Source organism: Rhinolophus sinicus, linkage group LG09 (genome assembly GCF_036562045.2).
Source record: "Rhinolophus sinicus isolate RSC01 linkage group LG09, ASM3656204v1, whole genome shotgun sequence".
NCBI lineage: Eukaryota > Metazoa > Chordata > Mammalia > Chiroptera > Rhinolophidae > Rhinolophus > Rhinolophus sinicus.
This window is the reverse complement of record NC_133758.1, coordinates 29,369,067-29,387,243: the sequence shown is the minus strand read 5'-3', so window position 1 is coordinate 29,387,243 and position 18,177 is coordinate 29,369,067. Positions and strand designations below refer to the sequence as shown.

Genomic DNA, 18,177 nt, shown 5'->3' with positions numbered 1-18,177 from the left:
GCTTGGCTTATCTCTGTTTTCATGTCTTTGTCTGTGACGCTGAGCCCAGATGCTACTACCTCTTGGTAAACCCGTCATCCCAATAATCACCTCCTCCAGGAAGCCTTCCCTGTCTTGCCCCTTTCTGGTAATTCACATGCTCAATATAGCTCTGGCCCTAGGCAGTACAATTTTCATTTGCTCTTTGTTGATCCCATTTTGTCAGAAGTCCTGACCCTGTCATCTCCTCTCTTTTTCCATAGACTGGACTCTAAGAATAAAATAACAGTAGCAGCTGTCATCAGGGAGGAGTCCACAGTTCACCAACTGCATTCCACCTACCACAGCTCCAAGGTGGTGTCATTATGCCCTTTGTAAGAGGAGGTGGAAAGGCATCATTGTGGGAAGGGCAGGAGGCTTGGAGTCAGAGCTGTCGGGGGTGACCCAGCGCCGTCCCAGCTGGCCTCCTGCTCTGGCTGGCTCCCTCACCCATCTGGTTGAACGTCCCTAGACTACTGTTTCCACGGCGCCCCTCTTATGTCACGCCCTGCCCCAAAGTCTTAGATGGCTTCCCTTTGCCTAAATGCATCAATTTAAAGCACCTTCTGGAAATCAGTGCTTTTCTATCTTGCCCTCCCCCCAAAGTAGGCCCTTTGTTCTGGTCTCTTGGGACCCTTTAAAGTAGTCTTGGCTCAGGTTATTTTCCCATCTGGGAAGCTCTGCCCTTCCTGGCTCAAATCCTCTCCCCTCTACAGGCCACGCAGGTGTTACCTGCTCTGATGTCTCTGGTCTGCGCTGTCTCTCCCTGCCGTTCCTCTTCCCTCCTCCTGCCCGCACAACCTCACCACCGCCGTGTTGTTATTAGGCTGTTCCAAATGGGGTAAACCCAGGGCCAGGAGGGCACTGGACATGTCTTGCCCTCATCAGGTCTTATTCAATGCAGTGCCAAGGACCATCTAGCCTAGGAAGGACTGCCTGTGACATTCTCTGTCATGTGGCCCATTTCCTGAGGAAGTGTGCTCTTCCTCTTGCATGCCCACACAGTGCTGGCACCAGGACGCCATGGGAGTGGCGATGGGGTGGGAGCCAGAGGGCCGTGGTCCCCTCTCTCTGTCATTCCTATTCCTGTCATCAGCTCCTTCAGCCTGGGCACACAGGAGGCAGCTTTTAAATATCATCCAGGAGCCCATTTGCAATGATTAATATCCCATTTCCCCTGAAACAATCCTTTGCTAAATTAGCCAGGGCCAGAGGGAATTTGGCAAGGAGCTGCGAGTTTCAACTTAACTTGCCGAATGGATTAAAAAAAAAACCCTCAAAAACAAAATGCAGATCAATCAACACCCCTTCCCCCAGCTGAAAACGGCAAGTCCATTTAAACTCAGCAGGTTTGCAGTTAATTATAATTTCGCACCTATGGCAGGAGTTACGAGGTATTTATAATGTGTCTGCCCCACTAGAGCGTCCACGGGGTCTCCCTAGGGACCCTTCCCACCAGCCACCTCCTTCCCTCACCACAAAGACCTGTCTTCACACAGCTGTTGTTTGAGTTCAGTTGTGTAAACTAGAGGAGCTTCCTGAATTTTTAAAATTTCCTTTTAAAAGGGGCTTGGGAAAAAAAGGAGACAAAGATTCTTTTAAGTTTTAAGTCAGAAAGAACAGGGATTACGGAGACCAAAACCCCAGGGCTGGGGAATCTTACATCACGATCGGATCTAGGAAACCTAACAGATGGAAACGCCTAAACAAAAGTAGGAGGGATTGTGGTCAGATATGTGGTAGAACTTCTTGCCTATCAAAGAAGTCAAGCCTTGGGTGGGCCACTTGGCTTGGTGAAGAGCTGGCTAATCCTTCCGCCCTACTGGAAGGCAGATCACCAGCATGGGCCTGGCAAGGGCCCCTGCCCCAGGCTGCTCCCCAAACTCCATGGCTGTCTGGGCTCTGCTGTCTTATGTCTGACTCCAACTTCCTGAGCTGAACACTGTAATGGCTTTTCTTAAAGACTGGTCCAAAATAAATCAGGGATTCAAGTACATGAAAAATCTGCTGGGACATTGGCTTTGGGGCTGGTGCTCATGGAAAACATTACAATCTACAGCTCAAGAAATTTTGGTGGGAATAGGACAGGACAGGCTGATAAAACAGGGTTCCCCAGGTCTGGAGAAGGAAGCCAAGAGAGGCTATGGAGTTGCTTTCCTTCTTGATTTAAAAATGGGAGGGGCTGGGTAAGAGGCAGACTCATGGGGAAGGGTGGAAGCTATGGCTCCTGGGGTCTCTCCAGGTCTTGGGGGTGCCATGGCCTGGCTAGCAGGGCAGTTAGTGAGCAGGGCAGTTAGTGACCCCCCAGCCATGACCCCTCGCCCAAGGCCCCTGGGCCCAGACACAGCTGTGGGAAGTGGGGGTGGGGATGTGACAGTCTCCACGAGCTGAGGACGCTGGGAGTGTGCAGCGTCTGGTGTTGGGATAAGGAAATGCACCCGTCTCCCTACACATCCACAGCCACAGGCTGGGCAGGAACCACACACTGCCCAGCTTCCAGGTGCTTCTGTGGGGACACTGAAAGAGGACGGGGTGTCAGTTGAGGGTGGGGTATTTTCTGCTCTGAGGTGAAGACCCCTTCTGCTTTAGGCAGCTGCTTTGGGGCCTCAGTCACAGACCCCTTCTCAGCCCAAGATCACAGCCTCTGGGCTGAGGTGGGGTTAGCACAGCATATTCTGGGCTTTCTCAGACAGGGTATAAACCAGGAGCCCCAAGGTACAGTGGGATGAGCTAGACCCAGGGGGTGGTTCCTGGGGCTGAGATGGAGGGGCTCCGGCTGTGGAACTTGACTGGCTGCTGACAAATGAGTCTGTTCCTCAGGTCTGAGTCTCTGCCCATCCCTCCCCCGACTGCCCAGGGGAACCTCACTCAAGAGGTCCCTCAGGGAGTTCACACCTGTCCTTCAAGCCTTTCCTTACACCCACCCCTCCCCGCTGCATCTCCCGTTAGGGGTTGTCTAGAGCAATACGTTTTTTTTTAAAACCTTGTTTCCCACTGTCTCAGTATAATTTCAGATTCATCTTCAATGCGTGGTGGCCCTGGTCCTTTAGCTTTATGTTCTGGTGTCTCCCCTCCTGCCTGGACCAAGGAGCCGGCTCCCTAGTAGAACCCTGAGGGCTTTCTGTTCACCCAGAAGCTTTTGTCAAGTGAGTCGTTTGTTGCCACCTCAGAGAGGAAAATTGAAACTTTGGTATATTGAATTTTCGTAAAGCGGGATCAGCCTGCCCATCCATTTTATCTAAACACGCACTAACCTGCCTACCTAGCATAGGGGACTAAAACATTAGAAACGTCTGAAACTGAGAAACCCAGCATTTGGAGGTCAACAGTGTGGCCACAGGGCTTGTGGGGCCCCAGGACCTCGCAGCTGCAGAGAGCTGCCCCCCAACCCCAGACTCACACCCCTCAGCTGGTCCCTAGCAGCCCCTCCAAAGCCTCCCTGACAGAACATGGTCTGTCTGTTTGGAAATAAAATCATGCTTGGAGGAGAAATGAGGAACTTAATAGGATTTAAAAAGCCGCAGGAACCAGTGGAGCTACAGATGGTGGCGGGGCCAGGAAAATAGAATCAGCCACCATTTTGTGGTGGGGAACGTGGCCTCAGGAAGGCCTTGGAGCCAAGTTCACATGCGCTGTGTCCAAGCTCATTAGCCAGCCCAGCGGGATTCTGCTGCCACACTAGTGCTGGCCACGGTGAGTGTGGGGGGGGCGGGCATCCTGAAGATGCTATGAAATGAATGGGGGAGCAGCGAAAGGCTGCAGGGACTCCACTTGGCTAAATGACTGGGCCAGCACGTGCCTGGGGGACCCATGTAGGAAAGGAATGACTCACAGGCTGTCATGTGTATCCCCAACCCTCCCATGCCTTCCTGGCCCTGCCCAGGTCCCACCAGAGACATAGGAGAGAGAGAGGGAGCTGGTGGGGAGGAAGAGACATGGGGTCCCAGGTCTGGAAATGGAGGAGAGGGGGGAAATGCAATGTGCTGTGAGGTCCTTTAGCCCCAGGCAATTCTGAAGGAACTTGGGGGGACATAAAAGAGTTCCTTCACCCTCTAGAAGCTTCCCTGGGGGTTCCCAGATGGTAGCTTACTGTAACTACCCCTCCAGGGCCCCCTTCATGGCTGGAGCTCAGGGCTGCTCCCCTAGACCTCTCCTAGCCTCGTCCAGGCCCTGCAGCCAGTGGAGGAACAATAGGAGCTCAGCCCTCCTGCCTGCATCCACCCACCGATGCCCTTCCATGGTCACGGGCCTCCATCCATCCAGGTGTTCCTCTCAGGTGTAGTCTCAGCTGCCCCCTTTGTTTTCTTCCCAGGGCCTGAAAAAGGCCTCCCCAGAAAAATGAACCTGGATGGGTCAAGGAGGGAACTTGGGAGCCCCCAGGTGGTCCCCATCGCTGGGGGGCCTGACCTCTTCCCCAGCTCCTGCCTCACACATCCCAGCCCAATGCCCGTGTCTGCTGGAGTGTGTCTGTGTGCCGGTGTGGTTTTCAGTTCTGGCTGAGGGCCATGGTGGCAGACCCTGGAAAACTGTGCCACACCCGAGTGCCACACCTGCCTCCTTCTGAGAAGGGCGGCCTCTTGGCAATCCTGAATCCCCTCTTTCCCTGGACCCCTTCCTAAGCCATCTTGATTTCTAACTTCTCCAACTCATAAGCCAGCCATCTTGCTGCATTTTCTGCAGTTTGTGTTGAAGAGATAAATCTGGTGGCCCCAGTCTGTACCCCAACACCAGCCACTGTCTCCTCAGTGGGGATATTTATTTTCCACCCTACTAAGAACATTGTGCGAAATGGGGTGTGTCTGTGGGCACCTTTGACAGCGTGGGCATCGGCACATTGGTCAGGGTGAGGTGGTGTGAAAGGTGTGTGATTACAAACAGCATGGATAAGGCCCACATGAGCTAAACCTTCCAACCTATAGATGGTTACTGGCTAGAGGAGGGGTGGTTTCTGGTGGTGGTGGCTTTCTAGGGGTCAGGGGAGACAGCACACATCTGCGCATGTGTGTCTGGGAGTGGTGGCGGTGGGGAGAAGTGGGGTGAGGCCAGTGTCTGCTGCACCTGGCCCAGGTCTCACCTGCTCCTTCCCTCCTCAAGGGCCCCTATTTGGCTGCTGACCTTCTTGGGCCCTTTGAGGGGGGTGGGCACACTCCTCCAGTTCAGCCCAGGAGGGACCCAAACACTCAGAGACTGACTCCCTGAAAGGAACCCCCAGAACCTGGCCCCAAGAGGCTTGTCCTGAGACCAGGGAGGCTGGGGAGGAGGTCAGGGCTGCCGGCGGCGCCCTGTGGGCACCATCTAGACGCTGAGAGTGAAATGAAGAGACTGAGGTGTCCCTGCTACTGTGGAGACCTAATGCAGATGCTGACCATGAACCAGCTCCTGGGGCAGGTACCTCTGCCTGCAGGAGGCAAAGGACAGCACAGTGCCTGCCCTAGGAAGTGTCCTTGCCTCTGAGATGGCCAGGGCACGGGGCGTGTACTCCATCCTCCACCTTCTACCTTCCACCCTCTCTGTCCCCAATCTGACTCACTCCCCTTGTTATTGAATTGGTTTGCTTATTTGGCGGTGAATCTGAGTTTAGATGCAACTCGATCCAGAAAACTCTGTGGGGTCTACTGGGTCCTCCTTGAGGAGGGATGGCTCCTTGTGAGGCTCCTCCTTTTTTGGTTTTCTTTCCCTGCCTCACCCGAGCCCTGGCTCTTGGTGGTGGTAGCAGAGGCTGTGTCCTGTCTTCCTGCCCAGGGACATTACAGCTGGGACACCCTCTCTCTGCCTTGTCCCCCGACTAGGATCAGCGGATCCTACTTCTGATGGAGACAAGCCCAATTCCTTGGCCTTGTGTTCAGGGCCCCGTTTTCATTTTCTGCCCTCACTATCTCTTGCTAAGTCTACACCTTTCGGTCTCACCTCCTCCAGGAAGCCCTCTCTGTTTGCTACAGGACACAATGAGCTCTCTCTTCTGACTCCCTCCAGCCCTGGTCTCTACTGTCTCATGGGTAGGTCCAGGGACTCCCTGTCCAGACTGGCTTTGCTTCCCTCACCTGGGACCCTGCTCCTTTCCCCTTAGTTGCCTTGAGAATGGGTCTAGAGGCATGACCAATGCCGTCGTATCTTCCCACTGCCCCCTGAGTCTGACAGACTATCCTGAGAGTCAGAGGACTGCAGAGCACCTGGATGCAGGTGTCTGACAGGCAGGGGTTTGAATTCTGGCTCTGCCACCTTCTGGAACAAGTTACATAGCTTCTTTGTGCCTTGGTTTGTACCTTTAAGTGGGGCCAATAACTTCCACTTCCCAAAATTGTTGTGTGGATGACGCGTATTTGTTTCAGACCCCAGCCATCAGTGGGTGCTCTGTGAACAGCAGTTTACTGGCAAGTGAGCCTTTCTATCACTGGGTGAGAGGGTAGACGCCGAGAGCGGGTGCCTAGGCAGGAGCTCATTCTGCCCAAAGACAGGACTAGAACCCTGGACCAGAACACGAACTGCTCTCCTGTACTCTTTCTTGGGAGCCCCAGCCGCGCACCCAGCCAGCCCCTCTCGCTTACGTTCAACACATCTCTGATCCCTGTATCTCTATTTCAACCTCTTTGGCGGTAAAGTTGGAGCCAAGCGCACACAGGAGAAAAAGAAACAAGCCCCTTGACCATCCCTGACAGGACAATGGCCTGTCAGCATCAGCCAGCATTCGTATCAGACACTGGAGCCCTGAAAGTTAAAACGCCACCCTGGCACACTCAAACCTCCTGCCAACACTCCTCCATTCACGTCTGTCCCTGGATGCTGCCTCCTCTGGGTGTGGGCTGACGTGACCACGGGATGCTTCTCGAAGCACGAGATTTGGAACAAGAAGCTGGGTTCGTGATGTGACTGCGGTGGGTGGGACCTGGCTTCCCTCTGTGGTGGGTGAGGCCAGGAGATGCCTTCCTCCTGTCCCCTGGCCCAAGGCCCCTCCCTACATGTTCTCCGAATTCTAAGCAGAAAACATATCTCTTTGTGCTGCATTTGGAGTCCTCCGGGCACATGTGTCCACAGTGCCTTTGGGACACAGTGTGACATGGGAGCTGGGATGAGGGGAGCCTGGCTGGGGCAGACCCACCCTCTTCCTTTGGGGCCACTTCCTTTTCCTGGGTTCTCCTTTCTCCTTCTAGTTGTGACCCCGAGTCTTCCCAGCTCCCTTGCTTCTTCCCCTCAACCCACTTTCTTCCAGGTTTCTCTCCTTCTCGCTCCTTCTGGCCCTTTTGTCTTCACCTTCCTATGCTCTTCTTCTCCATGGAGTTCCTCCTCCTGCTGCTCCCATGCTTCCCTCCCACCTCCTTCTCCTGCTCCCCTTTCTTTCATCTTGTTTAATGTTCACCTCTCCCCCATCCCCTCGCCTCAGAAGAAGTATTTAATGGATATTAAATTATTGTAAACTGACTTTCTCTTTTTAAAAACTAGCTTGGTGATAGTGCTGACTCAGGATCATCTCGCTGTTTAATATTGAATATGCAATTAATAGATAGATGTTTAGGTTTGGCTCTGCTTTCCCCCTTTCTACCGCAGGAAGAATAAAAGAGCTGATTAATCGGGTTTGGGGCAAGTGTCAGCGGCAGGAGATATATGGGAGAAAGGAGATGAGGTTAGCAACTTGGAGTCAGAGAGCTATTGCCTCTGAGGCAAGGGAAGGGAGAAAGGGTTTGAGTTAGAGCTCGGCATGGCCTCGCTGGGCAGAGGGGTTCCGCCACCCGGCTCTGGTTCTGGAGAAAACTGGTTGGAGTTAGACCTGTCTGCTCTGCACCAGAGGGCCTCCTGCTCCCTGTGAGGAACCTCCTTCTGTGGGGCCTGACTTACTCTCCAGGTGTGGAATCTCCCTTCCTCCAAGCCCTCTGGCTTTCCCCGCTTGGGGAGCCCGGCTCTGGGACTGCAGGCGGCACTTACTCTCTGAGCTACCTGCCAGGAATGGGGGCTTTTGGCTGCATCCTGGCCCTATTTCACCAGCAGGGTGTTGCAGGTGAGTCATTGCATGATGGGGTGACCCAGGCCCTGCCTCCCAGAGACGGTCTCCAGGAGAAGTCCCGGTCCTGCCATGTGCCACCGAGGAGTAGCCCTGCATGACAGCTCCTCACACCTCCAGGGCAAAGGCTCCAGGCTGGCACCGGGTATCTGAAGAGCTTCTGTGCACCGAGAAGACGGAAGTACGATGACTGCCAGGAAAGGGGCAGGAGCAGCAGCATGAACCAAGCGGGCTCTGCTTGCTCAGGCCCTTCCTGCCAGAACCATCTTTACCCCCAAACTGACCCACCTCCACTATTGGGATCCTCAGGATGGGAAGTTCTCAGGGGGCTATAGGGAGGTATGTGTGTGTCCTGGGACAGGGGGCACCTTTGGGAGCCGTGACAAGACACCAACTGGGCCTCGGTGGGGGTGATGCAAGGCCCAGGTGAGGAGCGGGCCAGAGCTATAGAGGCCTTGTGCTCAGGTCAGGCCCTGCTGGGGCCCAGAGGGCAGCAAGCTGAGCTGGAGGGACCACAGGTGCCAGGCGTGGGCCCTCTTCTTTCACGGCCACGCTACAGGCCATGGATCTTGACTCTCTGAATTTGCAAGTAGCTTTTGCCTATTTTACCTTTTGCTCTTAATTTCCTGGAAGACTTTGGGGAAGGGAGAGAGCAACTCTTCAGTGCCTGCCTGAGCTATGAGGAGAATGACCTGTCCATGTCCAGGTGGGGAGAGCCAAGGGGCAGAAATGTCTGGTCTGGGCATGAGCACAGGGCCAGAACTCAGGATGCTGGTTGATGGCAGAGGAAGCCAAGAGCCTCACTTGGCTGAGTCTCTGTGTGTACCGGGGGGTCGATCCTCACCAGTAGAAAGGACAGGGTCTCCTTTTGGAGAACGGAGGTCCCGTTTTGGGGGCGAGGCCTGCTCTGTCCCATTTCAGATAGCTCTGTACCCCCTGAATGCATCTCCAGGATTTTGACCTCAGCAGTCAAATGCCCCCACGGGCAGCCTTTCTCAGATTTGCCCACTCTGTCCTGAACCCTCTCATTTCCTACCCCCTGCGCTGGGCACCCTTCCAACTGGTCAAGTCCCATTTCAGTGGGGTTTTCCCTGGTGAAACAGAGGTAGGCACACCTTTTAGATATGCCTACAGGACGTGCTAGTTATTTACTCACTCACAGAAAGGACTGAACCTCACCATTCAGCAGACTCCAGCCATCCCCCCTTGGCTTCACTGTCTCCCCGCACCTGTCACCCAGAGCTCCAAACCCCTGTCCCAACCACAGCCCCCCAAGGTCCACAGTGGGTGGGGAGCAGGAGGAGGCCGCAGGGAGTCGCTGCATGGCTGCATTGGAGAGAGGGAGGGAGGGAAGAGGAGGAGGGGGCAGAGACAAGTGGGCCCTCACGTGAAGGGGGCTGGCGCAGGCAGCTACTACCTCCTCGGCTCTCGCTGTCCGCAGGCTTCACCTGGATCGGCCGGTTCATCTGCAACAGAGCACAGGGGGACAGTGTTAGAGCAGGCTTAGGGATGGGGGACAGATACACCTACCCCCAAAGGTGCACAGGTGTTCACAGGTACATGGGCACAAGACCATACCCACTGACACATATATCCAAGCACCCACGCAGCTGCAAACCGGCATGTCTTCTCTAAAGCCCCACCCATCTCCCATCGCCTGTGCAGTCCCCAGGGCCCCATTTTTGCAGGAGGGTTCCTCTGGATTGGAGTCGGTATGGTGTCCCCATTCCAACTATGAGTAGCTCTTGCTAGCCTGTGATATCTGAGGTGTCCCCACAGGGCACCTCTGGCTGGCCCTGGTTCACAGCCGGCTTTGCCAAAACGAGTTGGTCTATGGCCCCAAACTGCCTCCTGCCCAGGGCAGGAATGACAGTGAGCTTCACCCCACCGCATGGCATCTTGCAGATGTGGGCTGCGGGTCCTGGGATGCCTGAGCTTCGGGGTCACCCAGCTCCTGGTTAGAGCAGAACTCAGGGCTGGGGCACCCGACTGCAGCAAGGGCTGTCACCTTGGGTGTGTGTGTGTGGAGTGGGCACAGGTACTCTTCCTTCGTGGTGTCCAGCTGCCAGGAGGTCTCCAAGGCATTGCCTGACTCCCCAAGCCTCCCAGCTGCTAGCTTCTCTTGGGGACCCGTCTCAATGCCCCGTTCAGGCCACTAGGGGTCTCTGAACTCCGAGCATCCCAGCTCTGCAGCCTGTCTTAAATCCTCCCTGAAGCTGAGGCAGCAGGGTGGGCTCCCCAGCTCTGAGAGGTCCCAACATATGTCAAGTGATAAAAACGATAGGAATCACACGAATGGAATTGTACTTTATGTCTTTGCTAATGTTCTTGCCTGCCTTGCACCCCCCTTATCCTTTATTGCATTTGCATATCTCTCTCAAACAAACCCTGAGGGGCAGGCAGGAGAGGTACTAACACCCCCATTTCATAGGTGGAGAAGCTGAGGCAGGGCCACCCAATAGCAGGAGGAGCCTGGGAAGCTGGGTCAGCCAGGGCTATTTCGGGGCTTCCGTCCTGCACCGGGTGACTTTTTGTTGCCAACTCCCCTCGTGTCTGGAGGCTGGATTAGCCAGTCACAAGCTTCCTCAGGCCTTCTGGTCTCTGATTCGAAGTGAGTTTTGGCTGCGTCAAGACAACTGGGTGGGGGAGTACGGGTGCCTATGAGTCAGCAAGGTGACAATGGGGAAGGGCAGATTCACCGCCAGGAAGGACAGAAGCAGGAGGCAGGGCACGGAACAGAGAAAAAGAGGCCAGGTGGCCACGGGGACAAGGCAGGACACTGGGGGCCAGTCCACGGAGAAGGGGTCAGGGTGCCATTGTTTGACACAGGGTCCCCACTTGGCACGACTTACGGAGTTGCGGGGAAGCTCTGCCAGCATAGGAAACTGTCATGCCATGGAGAGCTTCAATCACAGAGAGGAGGATAGATATAGTAAAGTTCCCGGCTTCACTTAGGGGGCCCTGGCTCCCCCATAAACCACCTCCATTCCAGTTTTTGAGTGAAGGGGTCCAGAAGGCGTCTGGCTGTGGGGGAAGGGCTCCAGCAGGGAGCCAGGATACTCCTGGTTTCCTGTCCAGCTCTTTTTGGGAATCAGCACCCAACCCCTTCCTAGACTATCCCTCCCTCCTTCAATAACCCTTTCTCCTAGTGTTCCCCAAATCTGCAATATTCTCCTACAGAAAGTCGCCACAACTGAGCTGGACCCAGTTCTGCCCATTGTCTTCTCTTGGGCATATTTCTACAGCTCTCTTGCTTATGTAATTATTCTTCTTCTCTGAGGTAGGGAGTGTTATCTCTCGCTTGCTAATGACAAGCCGAGCTCCGAGGAGTGTCAGATCTAGGATTCAGCGGGGACGGGTAGGCACAGTGCTAACACAACACCAAGGTGGGTTAGCCTGCCTATATTTTATCTCCTTTGACCCCAACTGCTCTGGAAGGAGGGGGTCCAGGGAAGAAGCTAGTGGAAACAATTTCCATCTGGCAGAGGAGTTTGGGGCCAGGTTCCTTGGCCACCAAATCAAGTACAACCTCTTCAGCCTGGCCCCTCACATCTGGCCCCCTCCACTCTTGCGTTGCTCTCTTCCCTGCATCCCAGCACTTTCCTCCCCAAGTCCATTCCCTTAAGTTGCAGGCTCCTCTCCCACACTCCTACCAGCCTCCTCCTCTTGACTATGAAGTCTTTCTGGTACCCCGGAGGGAAGGGTCCTGCAAAAATTCTCTTTTCCATATGGAAGGTACAGTCAAGGTTGGGAATTGAATCACAAGGGGGGGCACTCAGGTCCCCCAAAGGGTACACAATAGCGCTATGCCTATAGGAGCACAGATAGCTGCTACATAGATTATATTGTTGATGATCATAACTTCCCTTACGATGCATGCAACTAGATCGTCTTTAACGCTCACCAAGGAAATGGAGTTGCAGAGAGGTGAAGAAACTAGCCTGAGGTCACACAAGTGGTCATATCAAGATGAACCACGACTCCTGGCACCTGACTACGTGTTCAGGAGATGCTGGGAATGAGGCACGAAGGGCTTGGGGCCAGTCCAGGAAAGGTCAAAGCAGAAGAGGGGAGAGCAGGGGCTAGACAGGGGGTTCAGGCGTCCCTAGCAAGGAAGGGGAGGAAGGTGTGGCTGACGAGGGGCAGGTAGAGGCATGTGGCAGATCCAGCTGGGCTTTGCTGCCAACGTGGAGATGAGGGAGGGAGGGAGCGAGGGAGGCTGCAGAAGACCATCCATCCCTGAGGCCAGAGCATGCCCAGGCCAACCCCCAGTGCTTAGGGGTGAAATCAGGAGGAAGCACAGAGACTGCTGAAAGAACTCCTCCCCTGGCATCTTGCCCCTGTGGCCCACGGCCCGTCTTCTCTATGTGGGTCCCAGAGCAGTTGGGGTGAGTCCGGCGGATCGACATGTTCTGGGGGAAAGCTGTGTTTGGTAGGATGGAGCCCATTTTCCATGGTAAGTTAAACAAGGCAGGTGGAATCTGCCTGGGCATGCACACTTCCACCCTGGGGGACACCCCATCCTCAGATGGCCAGCCACAATCCCACTGTCTTTGGCTCTTGGGTGCTATGACAACTCTGCTCCGGGCTTCTCAACTTCGGTCTGATGCGCTCGCTACTCCTCGCCCCTGGAAGCCCTCCCTGACCAGGCCAGCCCTGAACAGTGCTCCCAGACCCCCTCCACGACTTGGGGCTTGCACACAGGACTTGCTGCTTCTCTCCAATTTGACTGGGAGCTTCCTGGGTCTCCTTCAGCCTCCTACCTGCCCTCAGCCATGGGCTGGGCACCCATGGGGTGCTCCACACAGACCAGTGGAGTGGAATTGAATTGGCTCCCATGGGCCCGTGGCTCCTGGGTCATTTTTCATGTCCCATTATGATCTAAGGATGGTCAGCATCCACGCAGCCTTTGAGAGGCTGTCAGAGAGATGCCAGGTAGATGGAGAGATAAAATATGGCCCCGTGCTTTCTTAATTCTCAGCAGAAATAAAGTGTCAGGCTCAGCTGGGAAGATTTCTCAGCCGGAGCAGGCTCTGTACAGATGACTTAGGCCTGAAGGGAGTGCTTGAGTGGCTCCCTTCCCTGTTCCAGACTCCGGCCCCATCCAGCCTTGCCAAGGCCTGGTTTTGCCTTAAGGAGGGGGGACTGGACAGGATGAGCCTGACCTGGGGAAAAGGAGGCCAAGCCTGGCCGCAGAGCTGGCCAGTGAGTAAGGGGCCATCAAAGGAGAGAGAGGGTAATGGGGAGGAAGGTGAGGGCATGTGCCATCTTCTTGTCCTTCTTCTAACTTTGCACCCTAGGACCTTCGCCACAGCCTCAGGACCTCTCAGCCACACAGGTCCCAGGGCATCCCTTACAGGTGAACACTGTGCTTTGAGGACACCAGAGCCCATTTTGGGGTACCTTTCCCGGCCCCCATCTCTTGCTCCTCAGTCCAGTGGCCCCCTCGGCCACTGTATCATTCTTCCAGGAGGGCCTGGGGCTGGGGGCTCGTGGGGACCTGGGCTGCAATGCAGGTGCCTTCACTCCTTTGCTGATCCTCTTTTTGAGGTGTCATGGGAGTCTCCATGTCCTCCAGTGGCCTGCAGCCCGGGCTGTGCCTTCAGATGCCTGAGCAGGGTTTGGTGACTCAGCGGGACCTTCCCTGGGTCAGGAACATCTCCCTGAAGCCACCCTGTAGGCTTCCAGGGTCAGGCCTCTGGGGACACATCACTGACTTTTGTCCACTGTGTTTCTGCCTCTAGCCTGGGGCCCCCTCAAGGGGAGCGAGTGGTCTTAGCCCAGGATTTGGGGCGCTCCCTACTCCCAACCACCACAGAGGGCATGCTGGCGGTGGCTCCTTCCCTCCCAGGCCCCTTCTGCTCAGGCTCTGCCTCCCCTCCCCCTCCCCATCTCTGCCATTTTTTGCATCAACACATATCCATGCATTAAACAAGACATTCCATTAATTTCTTCATCATCATAACTTAAGCTGGGACATACCCTTTAAATATTCATTCAGCTATGAAAACTGGGCATTAAAATTTTAATAATGTCAAGCTCATTTGAACCAGGCTCCTTGGGGACGATTACGATACAATTAGAATAAATACGATGATTGAGCTGGCCCAGTGGCTTCACCTGTCCATGCAGCGGGGCTCCCCTCTGAAGGAGGGGCCCGTGGCCTGTGGGCAGACAGACTGACAGACAGGCCCCCTCGGGCTCCTAGATTTGACTCCCTCTCCCTGTCCCACAGCCTTCCCTCCCTTCTTGGTTCCCAGCTGCATCTACCTCACACGGAGTCTGCAGGTCTCTGCTGCCACGCCCCCTGTGGGCCCAGGTGCAGGAGTGTCCCGCCCCCACCTGGGAAGATGGCCTTGATTAACCTGGCAGTTCCAGTTACCTCTTTCCTTGTCTTCCCGGTACAACCTGGGCTGTGCTAATGGGCTTGCTTCTGTGTGAGAGTCGTTTCCCCATCTGTGTCTCTTCTCTCCCTCATTCTGTCTGTGTGGCTCCCCGAGGCTGGAAGGGGCACCCCATCAGAGCAGGGCCAGCCTGCAGAGGAGGCCACGGGTCCCTGAGAGCCCAGATGTGTTCTGCCACCAGACCAGGAAGAGACTGTCTTCACGGGGCTTCCTTTCTCCTGCCACCACCTTCGTGAGGGCTGGCACGGAGTTTGGGGGTGGGGCTGAGCTCTGCTCTGTTGTCACTGCTCGACACCGGCCTAAGGCAGTGCTGGTGAGAGCCCTGGGGATGTCTACTCATGAACTTGGGGCAGCCCTCACTACCCGCAGGACCACTTGGGGCCCTCTTCCACCTGTCTTCTTAGGCACTTGAGCCCTCTGCTTCACACCAGGCCGCAGAGGGGCCAACCCAGAGCTGTCTTAGAAATAAAAGGACCTGGAAAGTTCCCTGTCACTCCTCACTGGCCATCCAAACCACACTCTTCCTCAATGAGACTTTCCTGGTCACACTTAGCCCTGTACTGCTTTCTCTGTCTCTGTCTCTTTATGTCTGTTTCTCTCTCATGTGTGCGTGCACACATGTGCACGCTTGAGTTTACTCTTAAAAGAATTCAGGTAGGTTGGGGATTAAACGAGATAAGGGAGGAAACTAGTGTAGTGTCCGCTGCATAGTAGGCTCCCAACAAACATCAACCGCTACACTGTTTTCCAATCTATGACCCAGAAATACGTCAGGGAGGTCTGGACCAAGCTCCGCATGGTGCCAGGGGAGGGGAGAGGGGAAGGACGGTCAGGAGGACAACCAGGGAGCCAGGGTGCTCTCCAGCGGGCAGCTGAGTCCGCAGATGTAATTCCACCTGGGTGTCCAAACCTCAAAGCCGAAGGTCTTTTCTAGCTCGTTCTGGGATGTGTGAGTGCCTGGTGATACCCAGCACTCTGCTCACCAAAAGGGCTCACAGGTCCCCAAACCATGACGTTGTGTGGCAAGGCCGGTTCTTGCCTCGTCCAAACCGGCAGCCTTCTGTGAAGGCAGCTCTTATCTCAGTCTCTGCCCACCCACGCCTGAATGCACTTGTGAGGAGCCTGGCTCCCACTCCTCATCCATCCTGCTGTTGGTTCTCTCCCCCTCCAAGAATTCCAGTTTTACACTGTCTGCCCCTCACCCCAGCACACACGATGGTGTGGAAGTGGTGAAGCAGCCCCACGTGCTGGGGCCCATTGGGACATCTGTGCCCCAATCCCAGTGGCATTACTGCTCTGGGAAGAAAGACATAATTTGCAAGTCCTTTTGTTGAAAAAGCAAGGAAAAAAAGCATCATTAAAGCACTAAGATATAAAGCTTTTCCTTTCTTTCACAGTCTCTCCCTTTCTTAACTTGTCATGGTATTTTTATGTGCTATTTGATGTTGGTTTAAGTAAAGAAAAATATAAGTTTCAAATTATTAGCATGGGTTCTACCATTCATCTTTATTTTGCGTGAGGCCAATTTTAAATGCAAAATCAGAAGTCCTATGCAGAATCATCAAAATTACACAATTTGTTTTTTGTGGCATGTATCTGGAGGAGCTTTGAGCTGGTCAGAGGAGATGAAGGCAGGCCAGACTCAGGGAGGTTAAGGAGGAAGAGAGGGGCCCCTCAGGCATGGAGACCCCGCATAGGTACCCAGAGCTCCGCCCTGCGACCTAGGGACTGGATGGGCCTGAGGACTGCTGGGTTCTTCCTTCCGCGAACCACAGACAGACACGTTGCCACTCAGCCGAGGGTGGGCGCTGGGAAGTCAAGCCAGACTTCACCTCTGCCCGTGGAACTCCCACAGAGGACAGGGAACTCCCAAGGGTATTGTAAATGCCGTGCCCGTGACACTCTAAGTATCTGGGCAAGAGGCTCACCCCACTAAGACATGGCCTCTATCAGCCCGCCAGACATGCCTCCTTAGGGGAGCACAGGTTGAGTGGAACCAGCCCTCCCCTAACTTGTACCCCTGCCACTGCTGGCTGGCCTTGAGGGCAGAGTGATTGCATGTGACACATGGGATGTGCGTGGACCAGGAAGGTGGTGGTAGGCAGAATCGCACATGACCAGAGGCCCCAAACCCCCTACATGTGCTCCTTTGTCCCACAATTTCATTGATGAAACACAAGTTCAAAGACAAAATGTTAAGAATTTTAAGATGGCAACTTCAGAGCACTAACTCCCAAGCATGGGGCCCTCCTGAGTGTGGGACACTGTGTGACGGGACAGAACGCCTGTCCATGAAGCTACTCTGGAGACAATGCCTTTCTGGGCCCCCCATCTCCCTGGAAGTTTCTCTCCATCCACTACCGCTAGGCATCAGGCATTTCCTCGACCATCAGGTATTTTCAGCATTGCTCAGGTCCCCGTACACACTCCACCTAGAGAAAGATTGTTACTCGAGATTTATCTTTTAAAGATGAACTTTGGGCCGTTTGGGGAGGATAGACTGAGAGCATCCTGCCTTTGGTATAAAAGGCTGGTGGTAAGGAAGCGACTACCTGATCAGGACAGAGAACTCATGCCAGAGATCGTGGGACCACAGTGGGGAGGCCCTCCAGGGACTCAGCTCTCTGCCAGGACTTTGCACTTAGCAAATCATAATGAACAAATTAATTAATAGAGAAATTATTTGTTTAAAGCCCCAGGAGAGCAGATTCTGAATCACGTGTCTTGCTGGCATCCCAGTGCTGTGCATAGTAGGCTCTCTGTAACCTTGGAATGAACCCATGCCCCTGTCCCCTAGCGAGAAGGGATTGCAGATGAATGGCAGATGCAGGGCACATTATTTGTGGCTTGTAAATACATTAACGTTTTAATTACCTCCTTAATAAATTGCATACGGTTCATTCTATAGAGGGGTTAGAAATTCAAGGAAGGCTGCCTGTTGTCGTCATAAAATTCTGACTCAAGGACACCCCTGGTGGTAATTGCAGAGTGACACCTGCCTTTTCTGGAGCCCCCTGACCACTATCCAGACTCCGAGGCCCACCCTGGCCAGGACAGTTGGTGGTGCCCCTCCCAAGTTATGAGGGGCAGATTTCCAAGGCTGCCTGTGGGTGTAACGGCTTTTGCCCCCTTTTCTGCCTGGCTACCTCCCTAGCTCCTTAGCACTCAGGTTTCCCCTGGGCCTTGCAATCTAAAGGAGGTGTCCTTTTAAGCTCCCAGTCTCTCCTTCATTGTTTTGTCACAACTTGGGACAGTAGGGACCACTGTGGTCCCAAATTTGTGGATTTATTTGTTCAGTGTTTGTTGCCTCTTTACGAGGTGAGACCAACACCCATTTTGTTCCCACTGCATACTCAGAACCCGGCATGGCACCTGGCACATAGTAGGTATTTAATAAATGCTCACCGACCACATGGATGACTGAATCCTTTATTGTGCCCCGTGACTGGCATGTTTCCTCCTGCCCCAGCCACGCCCCTGTGGCAGGACTGTCCAGAGGCCAGAAGTGGTCACTGGCCACACAGCCCTCTTTCCAGCTGAAAGAGAAAGGCCCCTTAATCCTCTCTCCTCCAGCCAAGTGGCGTTGTTGTATTTTCGGATTAGAAAGGGTTTATTGAAGCAGCATCATTGTTTAGAGAGACAGCCAGTGAGCGCAGACCAGACAGAAGAAGCCACGTTCTTGTTAAAATATGCAAGTCCACAGCCCATTGAAATGCAAACCCTCCAGATAAGATTTTTTAATAAATCTGGTTCTGCTCCCAC

The 18,177-nt window shown here is 54.3% G+C and overlaps 1 protein-coding gene across 50 annotated transcripts in view; it reads right to left on the bottom strand.

Annotated features, from left to right (window-relative positions):
* CELF4 (CUGBP Elav-like family member 4) overlaps window positions 1–18,177 on the bottom strand; it is a 297,226-nt gene that overhangs the window by 59,301 nt on the left and 219,748 nt on the right. For 28 of the 50 annotated variants that reach the window (XR_012498763.1, XM_074340088.1, XM_074340050.1 and 25 more), the window contains exon 3: window positions 9,399–9,477. Coding sequence is in view for 49 of the 50 variants with exons in the window: in XM_074340088.1 (XP_074196189.1) it covers window positions 9,399–9,477 (79 nt within the window). In the remaining variant the exon portion in view is untranslated. The remainder of the gene's footprint in view (window positions 1–9,398; window positions 9,478–18,177) is intronic. The other 22 variants (XM_074340055.1, XM_074340056.1, XM_074340058.1 and 19 more) reach the window with 1 other exon arrangement.